At 35.4% G+C, this 13,720-nt stretch overlaps 1 protein-coding gene across 4 annotated transcripts in view; it reads left to right on the forward strand.

Moving 5' to 3' along the window:
* The window catches only part of SLC7A2 (solute carrier family 7 member 2), a 58,655-nt gene extending 46,165 nt beyond the window's left edge, over positions 1-12,490 (forward strand). For 3 of the 4 annotated variants that reach the window (XM_030017542.2, XM_030017552.2, XM_030017531.2), the window contains exons 8-12: positions 2,929-3,031; positions 4,261-4,466; positions 4,769-4,935; positions 5,888-5,996; positions 6,597-12,490. In XM_030017542.2, coding sequence (XP_029873402.1) covers positions 2,929-3,031; positions 4,261-4,466; positions 4,769-4,935; positions 5,888-5,996; positions 6,597-6,784 — 773 coding nt within the window. In that variant the 3' untranslated portion in view covers positions 6,785-12,490. The remainder of the gene's footprint in view (positions 1-2,928; positions 3,032-4,260; positions 4,467-4,768; positions 4,936-5,887; positions 5,997-6,596) is intronic. The other variant, XR_005932797.1, reaches the window with a different exon arrangement.
* Positions 12,491-13,720: the final 1,230 nt, after the last annotated feature.

Here is a 13,720-nt window from a genome sequence, read left to right on the forward strand (position 1 = left end):
GGTGGTGATGTCCTTAATGTCACAGAATTCAAAATGATTTTTTAATTTTTTTTTTAATATTGGCCTCTTGTATGGTGAATAAGCTTGTTATTTAATCTGGGTCCCTTAGGCTGATGCTCTACTTACAAGGTTTCCTTATCTGATGTACACCTATATATTTATCACATCTATAAGAGGGGAAAATAATTGTCATGTTTTTTATTATAAGACGTGAGAAAAAAATTGTACATTTGCAGCAGGATCAACTTTTGTGTGAAGTACAAAGATTTTTAAATTTTCTTCTAAAGAAAATGATTCTGGTTTTGTATAGGCTTACCAAATTTTGGTAAACTGTTTCCCTTTTGTCCATACTTCTTGCAGAGGTACATGTAGGTATGCCCAAATTTAATTGTCATTTCAGTGGGATGTCTAATTACCCAGGAAAACTGGAAGCTCTAGAAGTATTTAACTCAAAGGCAAATAAATAAGCCTTAAAAGTAATTCAAATATGAAATACATGCCTTATAACATTTAGCAACCGGGGCTAAAATTGATATCAAATAAGAGGTTCCAAACTGAGACTAAAATATTATTATTTATAGTCAGGGTCATCCTCAGATGCCACAAGACTGGAACTGCCCACACCGGGTACTTGATAATAATGTGGGAAGGCACAGTCACTGTCTGGATAGTTCCCACGTGAAGCATTATCAGTTATTAATCAGTTCCCTTTTCTTTGGATAGAGTACAAATAAATTGCTTAGAATTACTTTTGTTGTTTTGACTTTACATTATTTGAATTTATAACATTCACTTATTCCCCTATAATAATTTGGAAGTGCAGTTATGTAGGATGAAATGAACATCTTTATCTGAAATCACAGTAATGATGAGGAGAAAGAAAACCATATTACCCCACTGGTAAACTGATTGATATAGTATACAGCCCTGATTATAGCTATGCAGCAGCTGTCACTTGGACTGCTTTTAGACAGTTTGGGGAGTTTGGTGTGTCAACAACTTACCTGAAGACAGCTGGTATTTTTAAAAAGATGCATATTAGATAACTTGTGGTGATGAATAGTTTTGCCAGAATAGTTAAGGATGTATGCAACAGCTTATATTTTCTGACTTTTCTGTTCATTCATAGCATGGACAGTTTCATAGCTTTAAGAAATGTCAAGGCGATTAGATGTTCTGCCCCTTAATTAAAGTTACCAGGCCAAGACTACAGCTGAGGCAACTGTCACATGCTATTACTGTGACTTACCTTTTCACAGGTAGTGATCGTGATTGTGAAACTGCACATAGCGAAATGTTTTGGTGTCAGTCCAAGGCTTCACCATGAATCGATCTAACGTTGTTTCTTGGAGTAGAATGAAGGGAGGTGGAAAAGTGACGCTGTGTCTTTTTTTCTCTTACTCAGAAACTTACAGGCATTTTTCAGTTTGGGTCTAATGTAAAAGAATATTCTGGGCTACAAAGTAGCCTTTCAAAGCTAGGATTAAAAATTAAATACAGCTACTGTACATGAGGTTATAGTAGGTTTGTTCTTCCTCAGCTTTGCTTACCTATGCTCTTTTGAGCATGCAAAGCAGTGAGGTATTCAGAAATCTACCCCATAACTGACTTCTTGGATTTCAGAACATCCACCGTCATTAAAGAAAACAAGATGGTATTCCTTCCTTCATTGGAAAAGGAGACTCACAGATGAAATAAAACTTCTGCAACACAGCAGTCTTGTTCTCAGCAAATCACATTTTGCTTTCTCCTTCAGGATCAAATACCAGGGAAATGTGTGTTTGTGTGTTTGTGCACTTATACACCTGCCTACAAATATATTAACAAGCACGTAACATAAATACTATATATAAGTATTTCTGAATATAGAACAATTTGTGTGTGCATATACATACAGTTTATAAAGGCTATGTTTAATAGTTTCTTTTGCTGTTGAGAATACTGATGATTCAAAACATTAAGTATTTTTAGATTCTTTCTGCATCTCAATAATGTTAATAAAATACAAATATTTTAAGAGGTTCTTTGATCACATGTATTTCACATCAGTTAGCATTAGCCTTTCATTTAGTGGTGGCTTGTGCTAATTTCTTTCTAAACTATGTGTGTCTGTGTGCAAACAGCATAGACAAAAAAAGACATTCCAGAATCTCCAAAAGAATGTGGCATTAGCTTTTATAAACACAAAGACTGCTATAATTACTCTCAGTATTATGGAAGTTTCTGTCTCTGATTTCAGTGATCTTAAGAATATTAATTCTTGTGAGATTTTGCTGGCCTCTCCTGAAAGCCACTTAATGTTTTTTTTTGTAAGATAATAACTTTTAAAAACCCCACAAAACTATTTTATTTGAGACAACTCCTGAAAGTCCTTTTTACATAGAGCTCTTTCTCTGCTCAGCAGAAATTTTACATACCCGTGACTTACTGGGTGTGATAATTTTTCCCCAGTTTTGCAGTGGGATCCATCTTCTCAGCTTTGGTGACATTCTGTTGTAGGATCTGAACCTTAATCTATAAAAATGTATTTTTAATGTGGCCCCAATTCAACAAGCTCTGTGTGCAAATACTTATGTCCAAATAAGTCCAATACTAATCGCTTGATTATGCAGCATGACTGTATGGCTCATCAGTGCATATCTATATCAATGAGATTCCCAACTGTAGGGAATTAGGTTTGGGAATGTTGGCGATGACTTAAAAAATGTGTTTTTAAGGATTACCATGATTTCATTCATATTGCTGTCAGTAAAACAATGTAAAGTTACACTGTGGACAGATTTTAAAATCTTATTTGTTAATATTTTTTAATATTGATCTTAGCACTTACGGTTGGACTCGATGAGCTTAAAGGTCTTTTCCAACCTAAACAATTCTATGATTCTATGTCAGCCTCATACAAATTTTGTGTTTTCTTTTCTTTTTTAGCTATAATGGCATTTCTGTTTGACCTAAAGGCTTTAGTGGACATGATGTCTATTGGTACACTTCTTGCTTATTCACTTGTGGCAACCTGTGTCCTCATTCTTAGGTGAGTCAAAAACATCCTTTGTATTCTACTGTGGTTTATTTTGTGTTGGTCAGTATATAAACAGTGACATTTAAGGGGTATAAGAAGTGACATTTACAGGGTATGTTTTTTGCTAGATAGCTAAATTTTTCAAAATTAGCTGTATGCATATAAATGACTACTAAGAAGCCGTGACCCATCAAAGAAAACAATGATATATTGTCATATCAGTATAGCAGTTAGTCAAGTCAAAGCTTCATATGAAATCTAGGCATCTTTTATTTTCCAGATGTATCGGTCCAAGCATTAGTCCCAAAGGTACTAGATGTAAGCTTGTGTATGATGAATCAATGAACGATATTTTGATATGAATACAATCTGTGCTGTACATCAGGCCTATTACATTGTGGGGGCTATAGGTGAAAGGGGTAGATGTTCTAGGTAGTTCACAGGATGAACAAATTCAGATAGTTTCTTTGTATTACCCTACTCAGAAATGTAAGACCAGGCAAGTGTTTCAAGATGTGGTAGCCCTAGAAGAGAGTGCAAATATTACCTCTCAATGAGTGAGATTATAAATACCTGTCAGTAAAACTCTGGTATCTGTTCTGTTTGTAAAATTGTGGAATAATACTGCTATATTGGTAGCTACAGCTCACTTTATTATGTATTGCTCTTTTTAACTTAAGAAGTCAGTCTTTATTACTTAAGGCTAAGTAATTAACTTTGAAAAGTGTAACAGCTTAAATTCAGCTCAAATTCATTGTTGCAATAATTTACACTTTAAAAGAGAAGACTATTTTCTCCCGTAGTGACTTATTTAAAATATGTATTTTTAAAAATACACTTAAATTCTAACAAAGCAGATGTAAAATTTCAGTTTATGCCAGTTAGTAGGCCTCTTACAGTATGGGAAGCAAGTCAGAAAGAAGGTCCCCTATCCTTTCCCTGCCATTGACCACCAGACCCTGTTCCCTCTTTTTGTATGAGACTGCTCATTTATCTGACCCATTGGTGCATTCATGTAGCTTAAAAAACTGCCCCCCAAAATCCCCAAACAAACCCAGAAAAAAGATGAGTTGCCATAGTTTTTTTATGTATGATACTGACTAATAATACATGCTGTTGCAGTGCAGTTATAAATTGGGAAATTCTAAATCTCTACTGCAAAGAATTTAGTATTTGAATACATTCCCAGAGTCGTATTGCTTCACTCGATTTTTTTATTATCCTGTTCGTTTTATGCATAGGTACCAACCCAGTTTAACCTATGAGCAACCAAAATATTCTCCAGAAAAAGCAGCTTTGGCTGCATCTGAAAGGAAATCTGTAGTAAGTGAATCACAGATAAATATGATACAAGAGAATCACTTCAGTCTTCAGGCCCTGATTAATCCATCCAGTTTACCTACTGAGCAGACTGCAACTACTGTTAACTTTTTAGTGGGTCTCTTAGGTAAGTATTCAGCTGTCCAAACTCATATAATGCATTAACATAAATAATGGAATTTTATTAAAGACAAAATTAAAAATCTAGTGATAACGTGCCTCCTTTCAGTCATAATTAATGTGTCATTCTGCAGAATGCTTTTATAATTCTTGATGCATCTAATCTGTAGTCTAGTATATTTGCCTTTAATTAATAAACTTTTTCATCATAACTGAAGACCTGCTATCATTCTTCTTAAAAGTCACTTCCTCTTCAATGCAGAAATAAGTGACTTCTTTCCTATTTCCATCATTTTGTTTTTCACACAGCTTGCTTGGTTTGTGGCTTGAGTGTCCTCACTACGTACGGGATTAATTTCATTGCTAACTTGGAGCCCTGGAGTATTGGCCTTCTTGCTGTGTTGGTGGCGTCCTTCATAGTTACCATTCTCCTCATCCAAAGGCAGCCTCAGAACCAGCAGAAAGTGGCCTTTATGGTGAATAACATATTCTCTGTGTTATTCTCTAATGAGAGGTTTGGATGGATTCTAACAAGTGGGAGGGGGCAGAGAGAGAGAGAGATGGTCCTTTTTCAGGCAGTCTTTCATTACTGCACTGCCACTATTGCAGGTTTTTTGGTGAAGGTAAGCATAGCGGATGGTCATGGCTGAATCATCAGCACATGCAGTCCAGTTCAGATCTTCTCAGGACTAGAGAAAGGGTTTTATTGCCCACAGACTGAATGTGTGACATGCATAATAGGAGCGTGGCTGCAGAAAAAGGCTGTACCACTGACGTTGGCGTGAATGGCTGCTATTACAACTAGTGGATCTGACAGCACTGATCTTCTAGGTATTCCGTTAGGCGCATCCTCAGAGTGCACATTGCTGAGACCCAAGTAATTTTAGACCTCAATTTAAGCACTTAGAAACTGGAAAATGATTCAGAACCTGATTAGTGTACAAATGCTTTGGACCACAATACAGTTTGTACCTCCCAGAGTATAATCCTTTCATTTCGAGCTTTCACTTACATTCTAAGATCAGTTATTTAATAGAGTATTTAATGGAAATAATGAAGCATAGTGATGAAGGTCAAGGAATCTGGTGGAGCTGGGGGGGGGGCATTTCAGAAAGAAGGGATATATATAAATATGTAGTATTTTTCAGCTGTAGATACAGGAATTCATGAGTATATGTTTAGCACAAACTGGAACAGTTTTTCTACACAGCCTTAGAGAATAAACATAATGTATTGTAGAAGTTTAAGATATGTAGAAACTGGTGGTTAAACCCAGTGAAAAAGAAAATTTGACTATATTCCAGTAAATGATTTTTTTCAATTCTTTTTTAGTGATTAGATGTGTCACCTCTAGTTTGTGTTGTATAACTGAAGTGTGACATGCAAGAAACTGTATTTAATACAAACGTATTAAATATTTCCTTTTAGGTTCCACTGTTGCCATTTTTGCCATCGTTCAGTATCCTGGTAAATATTTACTTGATGGTACAATTAAGTGGAGACACTTGGATCAGATTTAGCTTCTGGATGGCACTTGGTAGGTACTTCTGTTCATTTCAGTCACTTCTTATGTTAGGATTCATGAATCCCATCTTAGAACATTTGATTCTCTGCCCCTAAATATTTGAAAAAAAGTCTGCATTTTAATAAAAGTCAGCTGATATTTCTGATCAAAACAAGAGCATGCTTCAGAAGCAGTATTTATATGCAGTCAAAATTGTAATTACAGTTTTGAGGTAATAGGAAGAATCAAAGTTATAAGACTAATTCCAATCAGCCACAATTTTTTTTTTCCTAATAAATATAGCTAAAATTGTGCAGAAACCTGTTTGTAACAGGTTTCTTCCCAGTATATCAGTCATTCTCCTTTAAGATATGAAAAATTGTATTAGTTCCATCTAGACATAAATTAGAGATAGTAGTTTCCATGACCTATTAGAGCATTTAATTATGCAAAAATTATGCACTGGAATTTCCATAGAAACAGGGAAGACCTAAAGCATGAGCTCTGATTCAGATACCTGAAGAAGAGACTTGTTTTGGAAAATATGTTCAGCCAGGAATTAATAACTAACTACTTTTTAAGGCACTACTCGACTGAAAACCCTATTAACTTTTTTTTTTTCCCTTTTGGAAGGCTTCCTCATTTACTTTGCTTATGGCATCAGACACAGTCTTGAAGGTCATCGTAGTGATGGGGATGATGATTCTTGTTCAGAAAATAGTGGGTTGCAAGAAAAGAACCCTGTGGAAGAAGTGAATGAACCTGAAAATGCAAATGAAAGTGATCAATTTCTTGCACATGAGAGGACAAGTGAATGTTAATCTATGCAAACATACAAGTCTTTTAAACCTTTAATTGACATTTTACTTGCGGACTGAAATTTCAAAAGCTTTCTGCCAACATTGTGCCTTTTGAAAGTGTTTACTACAAGGCCTGGCTGATATTTTGGACAAGCTGCTAATCCATCTTCACCATTTCAGAACTGACAGCATGGACATTAGTATTTAAATTAAAAAACAAACAAGAGAAGTACCCTTTGGCAAGCAAAAATTTGGATCCGTTGTTTGAACTGTCATCCAAAATCACTGGCAATCACAAAATACGAAGAATTTTAGAACTGCCTGCAAGAAGTTCTGAATATTTGACACTGCATTGTGAACACAAGTGCCTTTTGTACCTTCTCCTTATCTCGTTACGTGTTTTGGTCACAATCTAATAGGTCTCTTCTTTCTACAGAAGTAACTCTCACAGGAGATAAATTGCAGACAGGCCTGAGAAGTATTTGCAGAATGAATGGTAATTGTACAGATCTGATACTTTGCAAAAAGTGGAGGATCGTATATTTATGTAAAAAGAAATAATTACTTACCTTTACTAATCAGTAGTCATGAAGATCTCAAGCAGTAAAGATACTTCAAAGGCTTCTAGTCCCGCTGAATAGTATTCAAGATTTCTACTTATGTGAATTCCTTTCCTTTCAGAGATGCTGTGTGTATAAAATAATACTCCCAAGGGGAGCTATGTTGTTTTCTGCAAAAGCATCTGGGAAATAACCTGTATTGACAGTGACATTCGCATGTGATTTAGCAAGTATTGTGCTTTTGATTTCAGAAGGGCCAGGATTTTATCCCTGACTACATAATTTGGTACTTACATACAGCAGTCATCAAATTTTCCTCCTTAATACTCACTTATTCCCCCTATACTTTCTTCTCCTTTATCATGTGCCAGAGCTGATACTTCTGATATTAGTTGTTACACATTGCTTCTCCTCAGGCAAATTAATGCACAAAATCCTAGCCTTCTTTTCAGATGGAAGGGGAGGTTAAAAAAACAGAGGCCCAGGCTTTGGAAAAAATCCTCATCAAAACAGTGTTTCAGTGCTTTGCTAAGCCTTAAACATACGTTAGCACAGCAGTTTTTCGCGAGCCAAGCCTACACCCACAAATCTATTCATGTGGGTAGGATGTCCAAATGCTAATTTATGTGAAGAACCAAATTGTTGCAGCAGTGCTGGGTGAACAATTATTTTAAAGCTGTTGAAAATGGAAACTATTCTTCTTTCAACATAAAAGTCACGTTACCTGTCAAAGGCACCCAGATATTTTAACACTTTCTCTCAGCAAGTAGTAGGCTCAAGTCCCATGCAGGATTCCACAAAATGAAGTTATTTTGCAAGAATGTATTTATAAAAATAACTTCTCTAAAGTAAGAACTGTCTTGGACTTTGTCATGGAGAGTTGCAATCTGTTGCCAGTACTAATCATTAGTATTAATCTCTGTTGTTAGGTATAAAAACCTTAGATCCTGTGAGAGCTATGTTGGTTGACAGTGGAAAGCACCTTACTTTTTATAATAGCTAGAATTTCACAAAAAAAAAAAAAAAGGAAAAGGAAAAAGAAAAAAAAAGAAAAAAGAAAGAAAAAAGAAAAAGAAACTAGTTAAGCTTCTTCTGTCTCTCTCTTGTTCTTTTTCACAGCAATAGATTCACGCTTTTCAATCTTAAAACGACTTCTGTTGTTGTATGAGAGTAGCGTGCCTAAACGTTGAAGGGCAGAAGGAGAAGTGCTTCTTGTTGGAGAACCCTGCAATGGGCTGGTATCCCACCGCGGAGCAGGTCCGAGGTTTACAGCCTGATGCCTTTCTTCTCAGCTTGAACTGGGAGGAGGGGGTCCTGCAGTGCTGGCAGCAGCGAGCGGATAGATGTGTGCTGTTGCAGCAGTGGCCTCTACTGTCTACTCAGAATTAGGAGTAGCAATCTGAAAATATGAGAGGCATGCAATAGGTGAAACACCCATCTCCTAACTGAGGTTCCAGCATACACATCCTCTAACTGCAACTGCTGTTGTCCTAAGGACTGTTGTTCTAGTGATTGGTGGTCCTTAAAAATGGATGGGACAGAGAGGATGAGAAGAAACTATAGGGTAGGTGGCAATTGGGTACTGTTTTTTAATATATCCTAATCCATCCAGAACTGATCATAAGTTATAGCCACTTCTTTCCACAATTCGTCATCGTTTTACAAATGCCATTAAAGAAAGACTCAAATCTCATCTTAGACTAATGCAAGTAGATGATATGCTAAGTAAATATTTGGTTGATAGGAACAGATAGGAATTCTCAGGGCAGTTCTTGGAGCTATTGATAATTTTCAATACCTCTATTCAGTGAATGAAAGAGCTGTCTGTGTCAGTTGGATCTGCTGTTTTTATTGTAATTCTCAACTGGGGCCCTTTTTTTTGGCCAAAAATGACAAAAGAACTACATGTTCTTGTTTGAAATATTAGAAATTTAAGACTTTCCAGGCTCTTGAAAGGAATCCAATGAAGTAATTTTTAGATACGTCAAAACAAAGATTTTATTTATAAGTAACCAAAAAATTGAGTAAATGAATGTATGTTCTGTTGTTTTTAACCCCACAAGTATTTGAAATAGAGAAGCTGATGCTTTTCCTCATCAGCTACAACTCTGTCACAAGCACAGCTTCTTCAGTGGTTATACTTTCAGAGGACATTCTTAACCTGTCTTGCCCAGCACTCTTAAATCCTCAGCTGCAAAAAATGCCATTGCTGTGGGAGCAAGTCAGCAGTGCTCAGGTAAAGCTTTTGTGTGACGTCTTTACAAGCCTACGGTGAAACAAAGCTCTTTTAAAATTCCTTACACATCTCAGTGTGTAGGAAGCAGAGACTTACTTTTTCCTATGGTTGCTGATGCTGCAGAGCAGGCGAGCCAGGCTCCCAAGATGCAAACTGCTGCTGTTCTGTGATGTGCAAGGAAGACCCCATTCCCTCCCAAGGCCATCATATAGAATGTATGTGTGCATGCCTGTCTATATCTGCATCTGTCTGACATTGGACCATAGTGATTTTGATGTACTGGTTAAAATAATTTCTGTACTGCACTGGAATTTTCCTTTGAAGGGATACTGTCAATATAATAAACTTCTGACTAAAGCAAGTGCTAGCTAAGGCTTCTGGAGATAATTAAAGAAAATAAATTTTCTAGCTTATTTACCTAATGGATGTGTCAGCACTTTGTGTATTGACAGTTTCCCCTTTCATTTGTATCAATATTTCTCCCCCCTTGTTAGAGAAATTAACTATATAAAAAACAAAGAATGTGCCTGTACAAATATTGCTAAGGGAGATGGGAGCAGCAGCAGCACAGGAACTATCCTCTTAACTAATGAGATATAAAATGAAATTAAAGGAAAGTCATTGGGTATTCTTGGCTGCTTCAACTGCGCAAAGCTTATTTATATGTGTGTATAGTTAAAGTCATTATTAGTCAGTGGCTGAGTAAGACCAGGACAAGCCAGAAGAAAGATATTTATGCTAATTTTGGTATGCATTTGTACATGCAGTCTTGAAATTCCAGATGTTATAGTGGGACTTTGCAGGAGCAAAGGACATGCCATGATGGTCCTTACACAGGAGCCATGTATGAAACAAATCCTGATTTTGTTCTCACATTTGCTGTATGTCCGTATTTGCCGAGAGAGCAGCTGAAAGCACAAGTCCAGTGGAATTAAATCATTGTTATTTTTTAACATAGTTGTTGATATTGTAAATTGTTCTGTGCAAATAATAATGGTGTTAATACCAAATATCTATTACTGGAGGTAGCTTATTGTTTTTTCTTCATTTGTAGAAAAAATCCTCCAAAACCTTTATTTGTATTGGTACATTCTGGATATGCCTTTAGATAGAGGAATTATTCTTATCTAGTTATATTTAAGAAAGCAAGCTAAAGCATATTTAAGGGAGAACAAGTAAATCCTTTTGTTCTGAGGGATAAGAGTTATAAAACATTTCTGTATAGTTCATGTTAACTGAAGTGATCTTGTGGTATTCCAGTCCTAATTCTGCAATAGGAAATTTTACGAGGTATCTTAGATTTCATTGTCTGTTATCCTGGATAAAGCTATTCTGTTAATAATAGTATGCTTTTTCCTGCACAACAAATGCCAGTTAGATTCCTGAAATCTGTCATATTATGTTTATGTCACCATGTGTTAAAGCCATTTATATTACCTGCTGTTAGAGAATTATCAGTAATAAATGTCAGTAGTAGCGATAGAGGGTTACTAAGGTACTTACTTATGAATTTAACTATGCCATCCAGAAACTTCAAATGATACAATGAATTTAGAGGCAAAACTTGGTAAAGCTTAAATGTATATTCTGTATTTTATTAGATGATAAATTAGATGATAAAAGTCCAGCCACCTTTCCTTTAAAATTTATGCAAAGATATATATATTTTTAAGAAATAAAAGGCATACTGTTTTCATGGAGATTTTAGTAAGTGCCAATATCAGATGTGCCATAAGCATCTTGAGATACTGAAAGCTGAACAACCTGGGTGAAATCCATGACAGTGCAGGAAATCTGTGTGGGACTGTGCAATTGTTTTAATCAGGTGTGATGCCTTTGACATTGAGGTGCATTTTGTACAGTAGGAATTTAATTCACATGATGGTTGGCGTGCGTTACTTGATTACATAAAAAAGAAATAAAAGCACCTTTTAATGCTCTTGGGCCCTAATTCTTCCTAGACTTGCCAGAAAGTTTGCACAAATTGCAGTATGCTCATTGAAAGCACTGAGATTACTCAGTCTTAGGCAAGTATTTATTTTACAGAAAGAGCAGGTGGTATTTCATATAGTGTAGGATCTTTGTATTTGTTTTTAATTTCCTGTACCTTTAGTATTTCTTTCTGGTATATGTTTTGAGGACCTCTGCATTTTTAATAGTTGGACCTTTCCAAAGCTAAATATAATGCCTTTACTATCTCCTGATCTGTTTTCCATTTGATTTCAGACAACAAACTCCTTAACGTCAGCTAAGGTGAAGGATTTCTGTGCATAGACATGCATTACAAAGAACTATGTATATATATCATTATTTTTATTGTCAGTTGGACAAATTCTGTTGTCTTTGTATGTTTTCATTGAGCCTTGTGCCAGGTAAACTCCAGCTTTACCAGTACAAGTTTAGTTGGAGTCAGGACAAAGGATAAAAGGATTTGAATGTTTAGGAGGGCTTTTTTCTTTTGTGTTTCCAGAAAGTAAAGCATGAAATATGTGTTACATATCTTTAAAAATAGTTATGTGTGCATCATTTTAAAAAACATTAGTGTTCATATCCATTTTAACTTTTCTTTTTGTTCATATGTACATCGTAGTGATTATTTCTGTATTATATGCTGCTAGGCATTTAAAATGTAGATAGAATGACTATGATGCAGCTTAAACAACAAATTTGTATTTCTTTGAAGTGCTCTACCAAAATGAAAAGTCTTGAATTTTTATGAATGTAAAAATGCTTATATTTAAGAATATGGTGCTTGTTTTTTCACTTTTACAATAGAATTGCAATCAGTGATATTTTTAGTTACCTTAGTTTCAAATTCTGATGGAAATTACATTGCTCTTCATTTACTGTAAAATGTGCTTCACAGGATAACAATTGTGCATTTGTTCTGTATTTTTTAAATAAAGCTGAATATCACTTGTATGTACTTCATACAGCAGCTTTAACTTTAACCCCCACTATAGTTTTAGTAAACACTAAAATAATATAGTGACTTAATAATCATTAGTGTGTCAGATATCTAATGTCATGACATTATACAAATCGTAACACATTTAAAATAAATAACATGATAACTCGTATGCATTTTATACAGGGGAAAAAACAACCATGTTTTATGTTTAAATCTTTTATTTTTCCAGTGGTCTGGAGAAGGGGATAGTAGCAGCGTTTGTTTCATACTTGCTTCCAAGCACTCAAGAAGTCACTGAAATAGAGAACACCACCCTTTGATTTGGGCATTTTGTCTTACAGTGCCAAACCAGAGATGATGTTAGGTTTGATTTCCAGAGGGAGTGAGTAGCCCTCGGCATTCATGGTGCTCAACTTTCTGAAGCACCAAGCCTTGTCCTGGCAGCATCCAACCTCAGAATTGGATGGATAAACTGTTGTCTCCTTTTTCCCTTTTGGGGAAAAAAAAACCCCAAACCAAAAAAACCCGCCCAAACTTCCTCAACTATGAATAGTACTATGGGTATATCAGGAGAATAAAAGCATGAATCTGGACAATGGATAACAATAGCTTTGACGCTGAGAACTACACTGCCAGAGCAAGCTTATCACCTGTCACTATTTTTAAAGACATTTGGGTGGTCATCTTTGTTCACAGACTGAAGAGTAGCTACAACTTTGGGTTTTTTTTCTGACGTATACTGCAAGTCTTTCATATAATTCTTTATAAAGTTTTCAAATTATTAATATAAGACTGATCTTGAAAACCTTGGTCCCTTGAAGCAGTGGAAATATGGCCACTGATTTAAATGAGGATAAGAGTCATTCTGCAAGTATCACATTTAAAACATTGACCTGAAAAGATGTATTTAAACTATCAGTTTACTCATGTGGAGAACTGGGGTCACTACATGTAGGTTTACATTAGTTCTCATGAAGAACTAAATGAAAATTTAAATAGTTTTTCATGCACACCCATTTAAAACTAGGAAACTTAAAATTAATAAAATCACTTTCTTTCTTCATTGTATATATCTATACAGTAAAAAGGTATATGTCAGCCTAAATATGTCTTAAAATTAATGCAGTCTGAGTGTTATTTCCAAGTGCTATTACCATGTTTTCCAAAATACACTAATAATATTTGGAGCTCAGACACCATTAGATCATTGACCTACCCCATGTATGAAAGGAAAAGGGAAATTTGACCTA

Source organism: Aquila chrysaetos, chromosome 1, assembly GCF_900496995.4.
Source record: "Aquila chrysaetos chrysaetos chromosome 1, bAquChr1.4, whole genome shotgun sequence".
NCBI classification, from domain to species: domain Eukaryota; kingdom Metazoa; phylum Chordata; class Aves; order Accipitriformes; family Accipitridae; genus Aquila; species Aquila chrysaetos.